Consider the following 20,029-nt stretch of genomic DNA (forward strand, 5'->3'; position numbering starts at 1 on the left):
CTGATTTGGACTTATGGAGCTCTGCCCTAGAATTCGGGAAATTCGGTATCAGCAATGTAATTATTAAACACCTTCTTCATGACATTTATTTTAAAATGTCTACGTACTAGCTAATTCTCAGCTGTACGCGATCTAGTTACCTTTGCATTTGGAACCGGTCTGGAACAGCTGAATTTAATTCATGGACTATGAGCTGAGAACTTTGTGTCATTCAATAATCACCAAATTTCCATGTTGATAGACCTTAATCAGAGTTTGGAACAAAACTGGTTCTGGCAATATTAGACTGCTGTAACATCAGCACTTTTTAAAATGTGAGCAACAGGCTGTTTTAGAATAGTCAACTTTGTGCTAATGACCTGACAAATGCTGATCAGACAAAATTTTGAAGCCAGTCATGGGCGAGGAGGAAATGAACTAAGAATCCCAGCACTTAACCCTGCAAGTAGCGGAAGTGTAACACCTGCCTTTTCACTGCCTCCCTCACCTTCATTCAGGGCCACAAGCAATCCTTCCAGGTGAAGCAACACTTCACCTGAACAACTGCTGGTGTCCGGTGCTCTTGATAAGTCCTCCTGTACATTGCTGAGATCCATCGTAAATTGGGGAACTGCTCCATCCTCCCAATGCAGAACTTCCTGGTGGCCGAACATTTTAATTCCAATTCCTATTCTGGTTCTGACATGTCGGTTTATGGCTTCCTCTTGTGCCACGATGAAGGCACCCTCAGGGTGGAGGAGCCATCTGGGTAGCCTCCAGCCCAATAGCATGAGTATTGATTTCTCCTTGCAGTTTAAAAAAAATTCCTCTCCCTCCACTCCTCTTCTATTTCCCACTCTGGTCTCTTACCTGTTCTCACATGCCTATTATCTCCCCCGGGTCCGCTCCTCTTACCCTTTCTCCTATGTCCACTCTCCTTTCAGATTCCTTCCTCTCCAACTTTCACCTTTCCTACCCACCTGGCTTTACCTATCACCTTCTAGCTATTCTCCTTCCTTCCCCCAAATCTTTTTATTCCATCTCCTTCCCGCTTCCTTTCCAGTCCTGAGAAAGGGTCTCAGCCTGAAACGTTGACTGCTTGTTCATTTCCATTGATGCTGCCTGACCTGCTGAGTTCTTCCAGCATTTTGTGTGCGATGCTCTGGATTTTCAGCATCTGCAGAATTTCTCATGTTTAGAAACTAAGAATAGTTCCAGTTCCACCTTCTCATGCACGATTTGAGGTGACGTGCACAATTTCTTCTGATCTTAGAAATGAAGAGGCTGCAGATGAAGCTTGGATTGCCTGCAGGCAGCACTGACACTGGCTTGATGTACTGATACTACACCGTGAATAGTAGCATCCGACTTAAAATCAAATTCACAACGGTGGGATGGGCCCATGTGAAGGCCATTCAACACAAGCTTCTACTAAATGCTAGAAAAGAATATGGTACTAAAACTATGAAGGATAACTCCAGTTAGTTTCTTGATACTTGAATGATTGAGGAAAAAAACAATTTAGAAGGATAAACAAATTATCAAATATGCAACTTTGCCTAAACCTTCTGTGTGTCTGCCTGCTTTGTAATACTGCCTCTATCTCTGCTACTGGTGAGGAAAACTGCTCCCTGTCATTTGATGGGAGGATAGCTGACAACAAAATACAAGTTACTGAAGGATCTCAGTGGGTCAGGCAGCATTGGTAAAGGAAAATGGACAATCAATATTTCAGATCAAGACCTTTCATGTAGACCAGGGGCTCCCAGCCTTTTTTATGCCACGGACCAATGCCATTAAGTAAGGGGTCCTTGAAGCCCAGGTTTGGAACCACTGGTCTAGACTGAAAGGTAGAGGGATGGCCAGTGCTGCCTGAGAGTAAGCTCTCGGAAAAGAAGTTCTGATATCTTGAAGGACAGCAACCTCACTCTACAATGCCAATAATACTTTCCCAGGAACAACTGCAGATCTGCTAAGACATTTTGCATAAATGCCTCAAAGCATACAGACCCACATCCATTGACCAAATCCGTTATAGCAACAAACTGCAGAGTATTATAATGTTCTCCCCATTGTCAGTACTCGGTGAACAGCAATATACTTCTGGTTGAGAGCAACCTGTTCTGTGTGACATTCTTGATCCTCATATGAAGTGGACTGCTTCCAACTAATAGTACCCTCAGAGTCTGCTGTGGCACATGAGACTTTCGCCGTGGAAAGAGTATCCTGCTCCTTCAGCTGCTGCACCGTGAAATGACTGTGCTGGTTGGCACAGCATATTCTAAGTATTCTACTTTGATGTGCAAATGACATGTAATTGGCTTCATGGGAACTACTGATAAAGTTGATTATTAATTACACAATACTCCTTGTCATCTTTTGAAGCCTATCAGGTAATCCACAGAGTGTGCCAAACATTTGGTTATGCATCCCATCAATCTGTTTATCTACGCTTTCCTATCATCTGCCAACACCAAAATATTGTGTTTCCTCAATCTAGCCTCCTCTTGAATCCAGGTGATTATTCTTCTCTAAACTAGTCTCTTTAGTCCAATGGTGTCTGTGCCTAAGCCTTCCAGTGTCACACACAGGAATGCTGTCTATTCTTCATCCTCCTTGGCCAATGTTTGTTCAGGTGCAGTGTGACGGTCTACAGCTTTGTTCTACAATGATAAAAACACTCAAAAAATAATATGATTGTTGTGAGTACTTAGGGCTCTTTGTGGCCAGTGCATACGCAGAAACATAGACAGTATATTCATTGCTTTAAGCATGGAACTGATTACGAAGGTCCAGGACAGGAGTTCCCAACCTGGGTCCACAGACCCCCTGCGTAAAAAAGGTTGGGAACCCCTGATCCAGAAGATGACTACCTATGTGGGAGATTGAGGGATGTTTTAATGCCACCAGTTACAAGGGCCTAAATGCACCCTATCATTTGGAGAACTATGTAGTTAAGCTTGATGCAAAGTAGCGTCCCCCTCTCTACTAGTACGTTAGCTAACCGTTGTTTTTTTTATTGCTATGCATGCATTATACAAAGATGTGAGTTGGTGTGAGTTGCTCTGACACTTGAGTGTTGCATTTGTAGGCAGCAAAAATGTGCAATTCAAAGTGTTTTGTGTCTCTTCAATAACATCCAGTAATTTTAATCTCTTGGTCAATTTTAACTGCTGTTGCTGCACTAATAATGTTCGTAGCTCCAGATGCTAAAGGTCTAAGTTTGTGACTCCACCTTTCTGTGAGATTCTCCTTAAAACCCGTTTTGTTGATCAAGGTATTAGTCAGCTGCTCTAATTTCTCCCTTTGTAGCTCAATGTCAAATTCAGTTTGATGAAACGGTTGAAAAGTATGTCGCTTATTCTGCCATATAAACGCATTGTTGTTGCATTGAAGAGCCGTGAATATCATAATATTAAGAGGAAATGGTACTCGATATTTTGTCCTCTAGTTCACAAAGCCTGTTACTCCTATGAGGTCTTTCCCAATGAATTTAGCCGAGCTGTGGCGGGGGTTGCTGATGCTCATGTCCACGCCTTATGAGTCCTAATGACTCATGCCTAATGAACGCACAGTCCCAATCCTTTCACTGTCGCTGAGGTTAGCTGATTGTAATGATGATTCAGGCATTGACAAAGTCGCATTTGTCATCATAAGGATGAAAATCAGGAAGTGACTATGGGTTAGGGAGAATGCAGGTGTCTCTGACATGAAATTGGGCTTATTTACCTTCAACTGGAGAATTTACAATGGAGATGACTCAAGGGTAGGGAGAGGGCCAGTGGAAGCTCCTATTAGAAATAACTGTCCATTTACCTCAGGATGACCAGATAGTGAGAGTACAAAGTAGGGATTGTAATAGTCAATTCCTTTTCTCCATGGATACAAAGTTAAAAATGCAAGAAGTAGAAAGATGCACACGTGGAACTCCAAACTAACACTAGAAAATGTGGGAAATACCCAATGGATCAGACAGCATTAGTTGTGAGGGAAATAATCAATTTATAAGTTTAATGACATTTGTCAGAACTGGAAACTAGAAAAGGGAAAACAGGAATTCCTTTAAATTGATGGTAGGGGAGCAGTTGAAATATATTAAAAAGAAATGTGCACTTAGACTTCTCACTCTAATAACATGCTGACCAAGTTCTCTGAAGTATTGGAGCAGCGAGTGAAGGGGGTGTTGGTGGTTTTACGCTCATCGGAAAGAGTTCCCTTTAAGCTGAGAGACCTCAGACTTTGTTGAAGATGGTGTTCAATAAATAGTTATCTTTGTAAAGGGCAATCTAAATATAAGCAACACACAAAGAATGCTGGAGGAACTCTGCAGGCCAGGCAACATCTATGGAAAAGAATAAACAGTCCACATTTCAGGCCAAGAACCCTTCTTCAGGACTGCAAAGGAAGAGGTAGATGCCAGAATAAAAATTGATAGATGAAGCCCAGTGGGTGGGAAAGGTAAAGGTAAAGGTAAAGGTAAAGGGCTGGAGAGGAGAGTGGACTATAGGAGAAAGGGATGGAGGAGGGAACCCATGCGAAGATGAGAAAAAAATAAGGGTCCAGAATAGGTAATAGGAGAGGGAAGGGGGGGGGGGGAAGTTTTTTTTTACTAGATGGAGAAATCAATATTCATGCCATCAGGTTGGAGGCTACCCAGATGGTATATAAGGTGTTGCTCTTCCTCTTTGTGGCACAATATAACATGGGACCATATATTATTACTGCTAGAAAATACCTTTAATGAGATCTGTATACATCAATGCAAAATCCCTTGCAAAATGTTTGAAATGTTCTTTGGAATTTGGAGTTCAGGTGAATCAAACTTCTCAATCTCGTAATTATTGCCACAATGGAAACCACAAATCCAGATATGGAATGGCTTTTATTTCAGTGATGCTACCAACACCTTTCATTCAAAAAAGACCAACGTAATGTTGAGCTGCTGATTTAATTGCTGGCATAAAGAGATCATTGGTCTAGAGATATGTTCCCTGCATTGAAGATCTAGGAATATATTAAAAGTAAAAAATAAATCTGGTTTAAAAAATGTAGTTTTGCGAATGTCACTTACCTGTACAGGATGGGATTTTTCCTTCCCTCCTGCTGACAGAATCAGGAATCCACCGGTGTCTCAAACCTCATATTCACCCAATTTTGTTGGAAAGCACTATTCTTGACTTCACTAGTTCTTACAAAATCCTGATTTCTCCACTGTGCTGACAGGACAGAGGAGCCTTCAGCCTATTAGAAACCACACTACAATACTATCAAGTTGCCAAGTTTTATAAAGCCAGGAGATTATTCCCCAATACAAAGCCCAGGAACCTCCCACACTACCAATGTGTACCACATGCCACATTTACTAAAATAATGGCTGCCAGGCTAGCACAACTGATCTGTGGAACTTCTAAAGTCCTAGGAGCTCCAGAGCTGGTAATGAGGATCAGGTTGAATATGGAGAAGATTCAGCAGTATGGTGGAAAGATGAAATGAGGCTGCCATCCCTTCCTTATTTCTGCCATTGGTCGTCCCAATGGCAGACCAGCTTTTAGTATTCATCGTTACCCAGGACGGAGAGCTGTTGTTTGTAGAATAAGCTGGTCAATATTTATTATGTGGACTGGCATTGGGCCAACATAATTGCGCCTACACTTAAATAATCATGAAGTTGCTGTAAGGCAGACTGTTTCACGTGAAGTGGTTTCCTGACTTCAGAGTGCATGCAGGTTCTCTAATAAAGCGTAAACTCTGGTCCCTCGGAATATTGAAATGACAGAGATGATGAGCTGGCACAAATGATGTAGTGTGGGAATTTGGGACTTAATAGCTAGACAATCCTGCTGTTACTGAGACATGTTGCCATCATTTATTTTCATTCCCCCCTCCCAACCCCCAATAAAATTTTATATTCCTTGTATTTCAGCCCAACTGTGGAAATTCCTTTTACTCCTGATTATCTATTTATATGCCCACAAAGAGAAAAACTGGGCAGAATGTGATTGGTACAGCTAATCATGCTAATGGTGAATAGCAGTTTATTGTCATTCAACTGTACACGTGTATACAGCTAAATAAAACAATGTTCCTCTGGGACCATAAGATATAGGAACAGAAGTAGGCCGCTTGGCCCATTGAGTCTGCTCCACCATTCAATCCTGGGCTGATCCAATTCTTCCAGTCATCTCCACCCTCCTGACTTTTCTCCATATCCTTTGATGCCCTGTCTAATCAAGAACCTATCTATCTCTGCTTGAAATGCACCCTATGACTTTGTCTCAACAGCTGCTTGCAACAAATTCCATAGATTTACCACCCTCTGACTAAAGTAAGTTCTCTGTATCTCTGTTCTAAATTGATGTCCTTCAATCTTGAAGTTGAGTGCTCTTCTCCTAGACTCCCCTACCATAACTTTGCTACATCTAATCTGTTCAGGCCTTTTAACATTCAGAATGTTTCTATGAGATCCCCCCTCATTCTCCTGAACTCCAGGGAATACAGCCCAAGAGCTGCCAGACTTTCCTCATACGGTAACCCTTTCATTCCTGGAATCAATCTTGTGAATCTTCTCCGAACCCGCTTCAATGTCAGTATATCCTCTCTAAAATAAGGAGCCCAAAACTGCACACAATATTCTAAATGTGGTCTCACTAGTGCCTTATAAAGGCTCAACATCACATCCCTGCTCTTATATTCTGTACCTCCAGGAATACGTGCTAACATTGCATTCACCTTTTTCACCACCAACTTAATCTGGAGGTTAACCTTTAGGGTATCCTGTACAAGGACTCCCAAGTCCCTTTGCATCTCTGCATTTTGAATTCTCTCCCTATCTAAATAATAGTCTGCCCATTTATTTCTTCCACTAAAGTGCATGACCATATACTTTCCAATATTGTATTTCATTTTCCACATCTTTGCCCAGTCCCCTAAACTATCTAAGTCTCTCTGCAGGCTCTCCTTTTCCTCAACACTACCTGCTCCTCCACCCATCTTTGTATCACTGCCAAGGTGCAAAATACAGTACATATATCACATGCAGCACATAATGTAATGTCAAACCAATATTTACAGATAATTAAATATACTCTGTAGATGTACAAGACTCTCTGTAACCAACTCATCGTTGTTACTCAGTATTGTCCTCATTGGTAAAATACTGAAATACTCAGCAGGTCAGTCCACACCTGGGGAAAGAGGAGGAGAGTTAATGTTTCAGTTGAAGATCCTTCATCAGATCCTGCACTTCTTGATGAATGGTCTTCAACCAGAAACATTAACTCTGTTTCTCTTCCCACAGAAAAGGCTTTACCAGCTGAGTATTTCAGCATTTTCTACATAGATTTGCAGCTTCTGCAATTTTTTAAAAATTTATTTCAAATTTCAAGGTAAAGTTTATTATCAGAAAATGTATGTCACCATATACAATCCTAAGATTCTTCTTCCTGCAGACATACTCAGCAAATTTATAAAATAGAACCATAAACAGAATCAGTGAAAGAACAAGTAGAGTGTAGCAGACAACAAACTGTGCAAATGCAAGTACAAAAAATAGCAATAAGTAATGAAAGCATGAAATAACAGGATAAAGAGTCCTTAAAGTGAGAACATCTCAATAGATGTGTGTAGTTATTCTCGTTTGTTCAGAAGCCTGATGGTTGAGGGGTGGTAACTGTTGTTTAACCTAGTGGTATGAGTCCTGAGGCCCTTGTACCTTCTACCTGACGTCAGCAGTGAGAAAAGTGCATGGTCTGGGTGGTGAGGATCTTTGATGATGGATGCACCTTTCCTACGACAGCATTTCATGTAGATGTGCTCAGTGGGTGGGAGAGCTTTACCCATGATGTACTGGGCAGTAAGATTCATTTTCCTGTTAAGGGTGATTCTATCCACTTCCTGCCTACAGGGAAGTGGACTGAACAGACAGTCCGATGTTGACTAGTAGTAGTGTGTATTTAATAATTCAATAATATTTGAGGAATCATATATATTGTTTGATTAGGCATTCTTTATTTAAATAATTAATTACAGGTTATATGTTAATAACATATGTCATCACGTTACCACATGATACCACTGCATGCCTCGCTTAAAGTAAAGGTGAAGTTACACATGCATTTTGGGCTCCAACATATCCTTTGAATTAATTTAATGTTTTGATGTTACAGAACATAGCAATTAAGTTTTTCTCCTTTCCTCAATTATGAACAGTTTCATACCCCGCTATTGTAAAAAATGAGATCAGTAATTCTACACAGAGCAGGAACAGCATGTGTTGTCTTCTGCCGAAGGTAATTCTTATATTTAGTGAATAAACTCAAAATAGTCATCATGTAGATTATTACAACATCAGACAAGAAACAAATCAGTGATATGGACCAGTCAGTAAATTTGCATTCTGCCATAAAGTCTGCAGTATAATGGGTCTAACCACTGCATATTTTAAAAGGGCATTCTACCTTGGTTCTTTAAATGGTAATGGCTCAGTCACAAAAATACCTATACTTTTGTAGTTTTATGACCTGGCTGCACACCCATTTACTCCATGTCACAGTAGAACAGAAATAAGCAGAATTTTTTTTCCTAGAGAAATGTTGCATTCCCTTGATAATATCCTTGTTTTACAGAGATTGAATTCTCAAAGAACATAATTAAAATGGCAGACACAAGCAAGAGCTTGATCAACCAAGAGGTAAAGTGTTCTGTGCACCAATATACAATGAATATGTTCAATAGGTTGTTTATTTCTCTTTTGTGGTTCAAATTCACCGTACCTTAACTGGTTCATTCAAGTCTTTGAACATGATGGTTACAACAAACCCCTCACAAACAGGTGACTCCAAAAAAAATCCGTCCCATGGTGAAATTGGAAAGGGGAGAGAGTTTCTGGCAGCAGTGCTTTATTGGCAACTACAAAAATAAATAAATTTTCAATATTATCGCAATGCTTTTTGCAGAATTTTATTATGTAGGTATAAACTGCAAGAAATTAAAAATGCAAGATGCAGAACTACTCAGCTGTTTGGACAGCATCAATGGGGAAAGAAACAGAGTTAATGGGATATTTTCTGCTGGCATGAAATCACAGTTCATCTGATTTAGCTCAGCATGGTCCAAAATCCAGTCTTCTGCTGGGACGCTGGTTTCTCACTCATTGGCATGGCCCAGAATAGTTCAAGGCCTCTTCCAGCACATGGACATTTGAGAATCAAAGGCATTCAAAATAACTAAATAGAAATTAAATTATGTTCTAGTATGCTTGCAAGCATCCCACTACTGGTGCCCTATTAAATATCCCAGTTCGGAACTTAACAGATCCATATGCATTTCAGTGAAAGATGAACCCCACAGTGTTTCAGAAATCGATACAGTGTCATGGAGCTAAAGTATTTACTGTCTGGTCTCTAGTAATTTGATTATTTTGTTTTAATTTGCAATGTTTGACATGCACTGTGTTTTGATTTTGAATGTACAAGAATAGCTACTGTGGAGTTGCAGGTTGCACTTGTGTCTCCAGGTCAGAGGATCGTGGGCTGAAAAAAATAGTCTCATATTAAAAAAGATTTAATCACCAGAACTAAGATGAGACTCAGAGAGTTCATTTCTTGGCTTGGAGGTTTCAAACAAAACACTGCTTCCTCTCTCAAGAATATACAGAAGAATGCAGGGGCAGGAAATATCCAATATTTAAGAAAAGCCAGGGTGTTTTCCCAGTGTAACACACACAAAATTCTGGAGGAACTCAGCAAGCCAAGCAGCATTTATGGAAAAGAGGAAACAGTTGACATTTCAGGCTTTCATCAAGGCACGGATGCTTTGGATTTCCAGCATCTGCAGACTCTCCGGTGTTGGTTTTCCCAGTGAAACAGTCACTTTTCACACTTCAACCAACAATGAGGGTAGAATGGAATGCTGGCACTTCTAGTACAGCCGCCGCCCATCAGTTTCAGTAATCTTGACCTTAGGCACTGTCTGTGTGGAGTTCGCATGCTCTCCCTGTGACTAGGTGAGTTTCCATTATCCACCTTAATCACAAAGGCATGTAGTTTTCTAGGTTAATTACATTGTATATTGCCTTTACTGTGTCTGTGGGTGGTAGGATCTGCAGGTGTTGACAGGAATTTGAGCAGAATAAAATAGGTACTTGGCTATCGGCATGAATTTGGTGGACAAAGAGCCAGATGACTCTATGATTATATAGTACTCGAAGAATTCTCAGGCTACCAGGACCTTCTGTATCTGTCAGTCCTGGATAGATTCCAATTCAGATTTCAAACTGAGCAGAGTTTGACACACAGACTGGAAGGAGATAAGATGTCGAGCTTGTTGCCTAGTTACTTTGAGTCACTCAATTAAACTATTGGCTTACAATCAGATTGTTCTGTAATTAAACCCCAAAGTTATATCCTCTATGGCGATTTCAATCTGCAAAATATGTGTCAGTGTTTTTTTTAATTAATATTCAAAGGTTTGTGGTGTATCAAAGATTCTGGAACTTGCAGAGAGAGATAAAATGATGTTCACAACTGATTTGTATCTTCCTAACAGAAGTTTATGCCTTTCCAATACATCTACACAATGGCCTTGCAGCATGACATCCAACAAGGAGAGAAGACAATTAAAACCATGTGTTTGCTGCAGGAGGGCAAATACATAAAGGTGAGGAATTTATTTATTTATGTTATAGATTGATCTGATAGGGAAAAGAATAAGATTGGATGATTTCGGATGCATAGGCAGTGACAGCTCCGGAGACTGGCCATCATAGATGCGGAGGACCCCATGTTGGACATGTAGAGATAAGATTGAGACCACAAGGAATGCCTGGCTAGTATAGACCATTTTTCCTGGGTATTACCTCTTCTCTTTTTTGACTGTTTATAGAGGATCGAAGAAGCCTAGTAGGTGTGCACATAGGTGTTCAGTTATGTGAATTCACATGCTTGTGAACTGAGCCAACAAAGGTACTTGTCAACACAAAGTGCACTGCAGATGCTGTGGTCAAATCAAGACGTACAAAAAGGCTGGATGAACTCAGCAGGTCGGGCAGCATCCATTGAAAGAAGCAGTCAATGTTTTGGGTCGAGGATCTATTAAGATTGAAGGGTAATCCTTGTAACAAGGTTGAGATCCTCCAAAGGACTGAGATGGAAAAGGAAAGATGGGCAATATCACAGAGGCGCGAGGAGGAGTGAGACACTGGTTGATGGGTGATAGGTGAGGGCAGGTGGAGCCAGAGGGAAAAAGGGTTTGTAAAGGACACACTGATTTGTCCACTGATCTCTTGAGAAGCTGTTTCCTTTTAAATTGGTTCTTCTTTTTACTTTTGGATAAACAGCCGCTCATGCTGAAAAAGAACGAGGTGGAGAAGCAGCGGCGAGAGTTCAAGGAGCAATGGCAAAGGGAGCAGCGCAGAATGGTGAGTGAAGCTCCGTCGCCAGGGTGGGGCTGAAGAGTGCACCCACATGCTTTCAGCCGGACAAGGGTCAGTGACCTTGTTCAATATCTACAAGTGCTCATACTTCAGAATTATTATTACCAAACGGAGTGCTAACTCTGATTTTACCCTCTCTGCCCCTCCCCCACTAGTGAAATGAGCAGAGGCTCAGTAGTTATAGCTCATTCAGAGATACAGGCCCTTCCGGCCCAGCAAGCCTATTGACACCCAGGTGACCAATTAGTCTACTAACCCGTACATCTGTGGACTGTGGGAGGAAACGTGCGCCCACAGGAAATCCATGAGGTCCCGGTGAGAAAATGAGTATAATATTACCTAAAATCTATTTTTTCCAAAACAAAACCAACTCCTTCAAGGGGTGAATAACTGGGTGTTACTATTTTTGCCATTTTTAATTTATATTTCAAAATAAACTTTATAATAAAAAAACCAAAGGAAGAAAGTGCAAAAAATACTTTGCATTCATGGTTGTTGTATTCAGTATTATATCAAATTGCATGGTTTATTCTTGTAAATAACTTTTTGTTATTAATAAATTTTCTTTTGATATAAAACTGCCTGCAAGACGACAGGCTGCACAGTCTCCTAGAACTTGTCCTCTGTCACAGAGGAACTAGACAACAGTAAATAAATGATCCTGGATTAGCCACTATCCCTGGATAAGCTGACTGGCTCTATCCATTCCTTTGGCAGAATAGAACTTCTGGAAGTGGTGGTTTAATAGCAGAGTTGTACTCAATCTGACACTTCCATTGTATGACTACTACTACCAATCCCACTACTACTTACTGCCTGTCCTGGCACCAGCACTTAGGCCAGCAATGAAGGTCCTCCATCTCTGGCAGTGTTCAAGACTTGCTTCATCAGGTCAGGAGCTTCTTGGTTTTCACTGCTGTTGGTCACACAAACCGTGGGTGGAGACTCAGGGATACCGTCGCACTCAGATTAGAAGGATAAATCATTGCTGTTTCGGTAACAAATTTTGATTTTCCAGTCAGGGTTGTTGGCCCTGAGCTGAACCTGAAGGACTGGTGGACCACTGTTAGTCAGACCTCTGCCCTTTGACCTGTTTGGCGTGTGTGACGCAACCAAGAGCTAAAGCATAGAGCCCTGACTCCTGTCAGCATAGCCCTCTGGGTCATTGATGCACACAAGCCTCCAAACCCTACAACAAGGGTGTGGTCCTCTTGAGAGAATTGTATGACTGTTACTTATCATCGGTCAGCTTTGTCAAGGTCTTGCTACATGCAGGCATATTCTGTCTCGTTTACTGGGGAGTTATGAATGGAACTGAGCATTGCACAATCAGTAAAACTCTTCACTTCCTATCTGTGCAGTTTCCTTATTCTTCTCAAGTTTTACCATGTCACACATTTATACATTTACCTCTGTGTTAACCCCTTGATTCCCAAGACCAATTTATGTAAATATTAGTTAAATAATGATTAACAACACGAGGAAATCTGCAGATGCTGGAAATTCAAGCAACACACACAAAATGCTGGTGGAACATAGCAGGCCAGGCAGCATCTATAGGGAGAAGCACCGTCGACGTTTTGGAACGTCGACAGTGCTTCTCCCTATAAATGATTAACAACGATCTTTTTGTCATCGTTCCTTTTCTATTTCCCACCTTTTGCAAGCCTAACATGAAAATCCAGCCTCACAGCTATCCATGATAATAAACCTATTTTCAACAGTTCCATTTAATATCAGCGAACTATATACAACCCAAAATTCTTGTTCTTCACAGACATCCATGAAAACAGAAGACTGCCCCAAAGAATGAGTGACAATAAAAATGTTAGAACCCCAAAGCCCCCCTACTCCCCCTCCCATGCACGAGCAGTAACAGAGCAATGACTCTCCACCCCCCACCCTACTTATTTCAGTAAAAAAAAAATCCGCACACTCTGGGATCAAGTCTGTGGTGTGGAAGTTGATATCAATAACATTCTGACTTGAAAGTGAGAGTATTCTCCCGTGAGTCAAGGAATTCTGCAGATCCAAGGCAACACTTAGTCAAAGTCTGTTGGGTTAGTTGATGGACCAGTTGAGACCATACCAGCACAATGCAAGAGTAATCTAATTGGTTCCACTCCCTGCTCCTTCCCTCATACAGTTCTCCCTACCCCCTTCCCCCCCCCACCCCCGGATACTTATCCAGCCATCTGAATGCTCCAACTGAATCTACCACTTCCCTTAAAGTACATTCCAAACCCTAACCTCTTGCTAAGTAAATAAAAAGTCACTTTGGGTTATTTACCAAAACACACAAAATGTTGGAGGAACTCAGCAGGCCAGGCAGCATCTTTGGAAAACAGTAAACAGTGTACATTTCAGACAGAGACCCTTTGTCAGGACTGGAAAAAAGGTGAGAAGTCAGAACAAGAAGGTGGGGGGAAGGCAGGAAGAAGTACAAGGTGGTAGGTGAGAGCTGAAAGGTGGTGGGTGATAGGAAGAAGTACCAGCTTATACTTCTTCCTCCCTGCGCCAACTACCTTCTTACTGACTTCTCCTCTTTCTTTCTATTCCTGCAGAAAGGTCTCAGCCCAAAACGTTGACTGTTTACTCTTTCCGTAGATGCTGCCTGACTTGTTGAGTTCCTCCAGCATTTTGTGTGTGTTGCTCTGGATATCCAGCATCTGAAGATTTTTTTCATGTTTTTGACTCTTTTACCTTTGTGAGTAACTTGGCTCCTGAGCTTGTGACAAAACGATCAATAAATAAATGTGATTGTTTACCTTATCTACTGAAAAGTACAGGAATGATCAGAATAAATATTCATAATAAAATGTTTATATGCTGCAAAAGTATGAAGCTGAATGAATAAAATATCTCTGATGAGGCAGCCTGTGATGAGATAATAAACTTCTTCACGTCTGCAGAATGACGCCTTAACAGCACTGCGGAAATCTAAGCACCTGTACTTCCAGCGCTGTGAGGAATTCGAAAAGGCAAAACAGCAAAGCGCCAAGGCTGAGGAAGAACAGATTTTGCTGAGTATGAGTGGCACTTACCCAGGTAGTGCCAGCAAGCAACTTGAGAAACGCAGACGGTCAAAGGATGAAGCACATTTGAAGGTGAGCAAATGGAGCTGGTCTGAGCAGGAGTCAGCTAGGGTGGAAAATGTTTCTGGAAGCCCCAACACTCGATTATTTGCAGCTTTTCACAGGAGTCTCCTCGAACAAAATTGTTTTCAAACCACAACAGTCCAATGCCAAACTGCTTAGTCAAACAGTCAACATTTAAAAGCAGAGAATTTAGTCAGTTGTACAGCAAGGAAACAGACTCTATAGCCCAACATATCACCTGGACCGTTTAATACCAACCCTGCACTAATGCTGTTTATCCATTTGCATTCCCATCATCTGATGAACTAGGGGCGCGAAGGTGCTTTGAATGTAGTGACACAGGTAGACAAGCTGGTGGAGGAGGCTTGCCGAGACGCTCAGTACGGAAGACAATATGTTATATTCGTGAGACCACACGTGACATATTGGGTGAAGTTCTCATCACTCAGCTTCAGGAGGGATGCCATTGAGCTGCAAGTGGTGTAGAATAGATTTGCAAGAATCTTACCAGTGCTGGAAGGCTTGAACTATAAGGGGAGGCTCAATGTGTTGGGATTTTTTCTCCAGTGTGTAGGAGGTTGATGGGTGAAAAATCGTGAGGGCAGTAGGTAAGGTGGATTGTTCATGTCTTTCTCCCAGGGTTAAGAAGTCTATTCTCTTCAGTATCAGTGCCACAGTATTTCTGTGTCATATGCAGACTATGAATCCTATTGTCTGCATTCATATCTAAGTCAATGGTGTACAGGAGAGTCCTGGTACCAATCCTTATGGTACACCACTGGTCAGAATTCCAATCACAAAAATGATCCTCCACCTACCTCCTATGCCTCCTATTGCCAAATCCATTTTGGATCCAGCTTGTACTAGATCCCATGGACATTTGAACTGAAACAGGCATTTTGACCTTTTTCAGACATCACAACTGAACATCCATTCTACCAGAGTTTTTAAATATCTCATTATTTTCAGTAAAGACGCAGATTCCAATTTCGATGTCAAATAGCTGGCCTGATAGTAATTTTCATCTTTTGTTATCTGATTAGGATTGAGACACCTTTAAGATGTTGGTGAGATTCTCTAGCCAGACTGTTCTATATGCGTTTCCCTTGTCAGAGAAATGATATGCATTGGATCTGGCTAAGCTCAAATTAAATTAGTCTCATGGAGAAAATCCAATGCTTTAATCAGTTATGCTTTTACAGTCCGTGAGGCCTATTCACCTGAGCAATCTTCACTCTGATGGGCATAAACTGCATCTTCCCTAACAGGTTCAGGAGGCCGAAGTGCATTACAAGAACTGTGTTCGTGAGGCCAACCTCAGACGTAAAGAAATGGAGAAAATGAAAGTCGATATCATAACACAGCTTCGCAAACTCATCTGCCATGGTGACCACATACTAAAATTGGTGAGCTCATCAGCTATTTCTTTTTTTTTTAATTGCGTTTCGTCTCATGTAAGATTCCTCTTCAGTTCATTCAGTCCTTGTTCTCACATTTAGAATTCAGACAGCCTTGGCATGTCATCTACTTTTTCATCTTTGCTTGCCGTTCTAATCTTTTTATTTTCTAGATCACTTTCATTCTGTCTTCTTCCTGGGAAAGATATACCTGTAACAGGGGGCCTGTTATTACCTCCAATGATGATGGGCTTGTTGCATGAGGCAAGATTAGGCAAATTTAGCATTAATATATTCAATTTAAAAGAGTCAGAAAAAAATCTTACGGAAATGCTTAAAATTCTTGGAGTGGCAGGGTCGATGTTATGCCCAGCTGGTATGTCTGGAACATAATGTCAAATCTCAAATAACAGCTCAGAGATGCTTCGCACAGAAGTGAAGAGATTTTTTTTTCTCCCTGAGTGTGGTGAGTCTTTGGAATTCTTCACCCAAGTGGGCTTTTGAGGCACTGTCACCAGGAAAATCAAGGCAGGGGTTTTAAGAGAAGTGAACATTTATGGGTTTTCTGGCATGGAGCTTAAAGGTCTGCTATCATATATAGAAGCAGTGGAGCAACGAGAGGGGCCAAATGGCCTATTCGGTATTTATTATACCTTATACTTCACTCTTTGCCTTTTGACTTTTATCTATTCTCTCACCGCTGAATGGTGTCCTGGCCCACCTGTGAAGCCTGTGAAGGCTTAGACTGTCTTATGGTACATACAATGCCATCTCCCCTCTCCCCACCCACCCCCTGCCCACCACACCATACAAGCAATAGTGTTCCCTCAGAGACATAAAGGATACCACATACATAAAAGGGCTCAGCAACAGAATTAGTCTACTAGTCTACTAGTAATACTGTGCTACTTGTGGCTACTTGATGCTAAATGCAAAACAAGCAGTGAGTTTAGATCTGAGCCCATCCAAGTATGTAAATCACTTTTAATACTAACCCACCTCCTAATAACATAGCATTATCAGGCAATTCTAAGGTTTGAAGTAATCCATGTAGACGTGGTAGTATTTAGGAGACATCTTGAACCAGAGGGGATAACTTCACTCAACTTTACTCACCCCATCATTGAAAACATTTTCCCACAGCCTACAGACTCACTTTGAAGGACTCATCTCCTGTCGTCGATTCCTATTGCTTGCTTGCTTGTTTGTTTGTTTATTCATTCATTTGTTTGTTATTTTTTTTTCTGCTTGCACAGCTAGTTGTCTTTTGCACATTATTTAGGGGCGTCTTTCATTGATACCATTATGTTTCTTGTGTTTACTGTGAATGCCCACAAAAAACAAGGGTTGTATATGGTGACATGTATGTACTTTGATAATAAATTTGCTTTGAACATTGTAGCAGGAGCCCTTCTTTGTATCTGATACTTGTACCTGTGCTAGGAGTATTTGACAGGAAAATGTAGAACTATCTTTCCTCAGACTTAAATCCCTGTTAAATCTGACTTGGGAACAAGGAACTTGAGTTTGAATGGCTACAGTTAAATTAGTAGAATCTAACCTTCCCTATGTTTGCACCAATAGGTCTCTATGAACATGTTCCACATGAAACAGGAGCAGATCCAGCAGGTGCCATTCTCCTTACAGCAACTGAATGAGAACATCAAAATACATGAACCTGCCGAGAAATATGTTGAATTTGTTCAAAACTTGGACAAGAAGATGCTGTCCGCAGAGAGCTATGAATTTGAGGAGTTTTCTACTCCCAGTAGGAGGTCAGTGATCCACAGTTTGGTGTTATGAACAATGACACAAAATTGAATGATTCGGTCTGTTTGATAATCTATACAGTGAGATTGATCGGGAAACTTTGGCCTATTGGAGTTCTTTGCAAAGGATCTGGATCCATAGAGTTTTATACAGTGTGAATGAATTTATTCTATTGGGATTCTATGATGGCTATAAATAGTTTTTGATAAATTGTATGTTTAAAATTTTTTCAGGTCCTCCCCCACTGGAAGGAGAAAAAGTGCTGCCCCATTGGTCCATCGAACATCAGCATCATCTGGTGACTTCCCAAATTTGCCAGAAGAGTTTGAAAGCAAACTCAGTAAGTTAATGGTTTTCAAACCTGCCCCCCTTCAAAAAAAAATCCTTGACTATGTATTACGGGAGAACGAAGAGATCTCATGGCTCAGTAAAAGCAACAATCAGGAAGAAAGGAATGCCTCTGAAAATAAGAGGTTATTTTGCAAATTTACAATTTAATACCTAAATGTACAGTTTGTCATGACAGAGACAGGGTGCAGTAGATTATATTCTCCAGAATCGACTTCCAATTCATCATACTTGTCTAATTTGTGGGTAGACAAAATTGGCTCAGTAGCCAAGGCAAACTTCAAAGATTTTCAAAATTCAAAGTACATTTATTATCAAAATATGTACACATTGTACAACCTTGAGATTGATCTCCTTACAGGCAACCACAAAAGAAGAAACCCAAAATAACCCATTAAAAAAGACCAACAACCACCCAACGAACAGAGAGGAAAAAAAAACATAAAAACAGAAACTTGATGATGGTGTTGATTTTATTCCATCACTATTTTCCTGAGAATACTGACTTCTCCCTTCATAGATTCCACAAAGAGCAAAGTGGCAATAATCAACTAACCTGATTATGAATGGTTCCTTTCTGAAAGCAAACAGGGCCTCAGTTTATTGCCTTTCTCTGTTCCCCCTATCTGAACTGAATATTTGACCTGGATCTCTGTTCCCCCTATCTGAACTGAATATTTGACCTGGATTATATTTGGATCATCTGACTAAAAAGTGAGAGTGCAACCTACCAAGCCAAGTTTGGTGCAGAGTGCTGCTGTTGTCTCAGAGCCATCCAATATCAAAGCAAATGAGAAGGTTTATCAGCTTGCTGAAGGAAAAGCAGCGTGATTCAGATTCAGATTCAGTTTATTGTCATTTAGAAACCACAAATGCAATGCAGTTAAAAAATGAGACAACGTTCCCCCAGAATTATATCACAAAAGCATATGACAAAACAGACTACACCAGAAAATCCACATAACGTTTGGCAATCCCCAATCCAGAGTCTGGAGAGGCTGCTGTGTATTGATATCGCGCTACCGTCTTAGCGCGTTCCCCGGAAAGGAGCTTCAAAAGCCACCAGACAGAAACAAGACCAAAAACTAAAGCTACAAGACCTGCACAAAACCACATAGTTACAATATATAGTTACAACAATGCAAACAATAGCATATTGATAAAAAACAGACTACGGGCACAATAAAAATAGTCCAGAATGTTAAAGGACTGTAAGTTCAAATGTTAAAGGACTGTCTCAGACACAGGAGACTGTGGATTCGGGAACAACACACACAAAACACTGGAGGTACTCAGCAGGTCAGACAGCATCTATGGGGGGGAATGAATATTCCACTCCTGAAGAAGGTTTAAGCCTGAAACCTAGACTGTTCATTTCTCTCTGTGGGTGCTGCTGAGCTACTGAGGATGCTTTGGTTCATGTTTAGTTGTCATTCAACCATACACATGAATAGAGCTAAAGGAAATAATCATTCCTCTGGGACCAAAGTGCAAAACAAAGTACTTACCATCACCCACAGAGCACTTAGTCACAAAGATAATATTAGCTCAAGTCCCTGAGTGGCATGACCTAAAGATTGATAGTGCCTGAAGCCATGTTTCTACAATAGCAAGCCTGCAGCAGCATCTTATCTCATGCAAGGTCAGCCACAGATGAAGGCAATCCAGTTTGTCTTCTGGGGAGCCAACACTGGAGAGCAGCACTGTAGGGGCCAGCCCCCAACCCAGCAATTTTGTCCAACTTTATAATTCTTTGAGATGCCCCTCAGCATTTTACATCCATGTTGGGAAATGTCAAGAGTTCAGGAACAGATTCAAGAACTTGTTTTTTTTTGTTGCAGCAACTCAGAATATAGCTGGAGTTAAAGCTGGTTTAAGTGATTCAGACAGCACCGGCATCAGCAGCGAGTCTCGTTCCCTTGATTCACCGATGTCCAGTCCAGGTAAATGCCAAAAGAAAGCATTGTTACAAGATGACATTAAAAGATTGGGCAGCTAGCACAGAT

The 20,029-nt window shown here is 41.0% G+C and overlaps 1 protein-coding gene across 9 annotated transcripts in view; it reads left to right on the top strand.

The window, feature by feature from the left end:
* Positions 1–20,029, top strand: part of LOC132406455 (GEM-interacting protein-like) — a 111,546-nt gene that overhangs the window by 72,689 nt on the left and 18,828 nt on the right. For all 9 annotated transcript variants that reach the window (XM_059992168.1, XM_059992162.1, XM_059992165.1 and 6 more), the window contains 8 exons: positions 8,604–8,668; positions 10,525–10,635; positions 11,315–11,395; positions 14,323–14,517; positions 15,777–15,914; positions 17,490–17,680; positions 17,909–18,015; positions 19,865–19,966. In XM_059992168.1, coding sequence (XP_059848151.1) covers positions 8,604–8,668; positions 10,525–10,635; positions 11,315–11,395; positions 14,323–14,517; positions 15,777–15,914; positions 17,490–17,680; positions 17,909–18,015; positions 19,865–19,966 — 990 coding nt within the window. The remainder of the gene's footprint in view (positions 1–8,603; positions 8,669–10,524; positions 10,636–11,314; positions 11,396–14,322; positions 14,518–15,776; positions 15,915–17,489; positions 17,681–17,908; positions 18,016–19,864; positions 19,967–20,029) is intronic.

The sequence above is a fragment of the Hypanus sabinus genome, chromosome 16 (assembly GCF_030144855.1).
Source record: "Hypanus sabinus isolate sHypSab1 chromosome 16, sHypSab1.hap1, whole genome shotgun sequence".
In the NCBI taxonomy this organism is placed as follows: domain Eukaryota; kingdom Metazoa; phylum Chordata; class Chondrichthyes; order Myliobatiformes; family Dasyatidae; genus Hypanus; species Hypanus sabinus.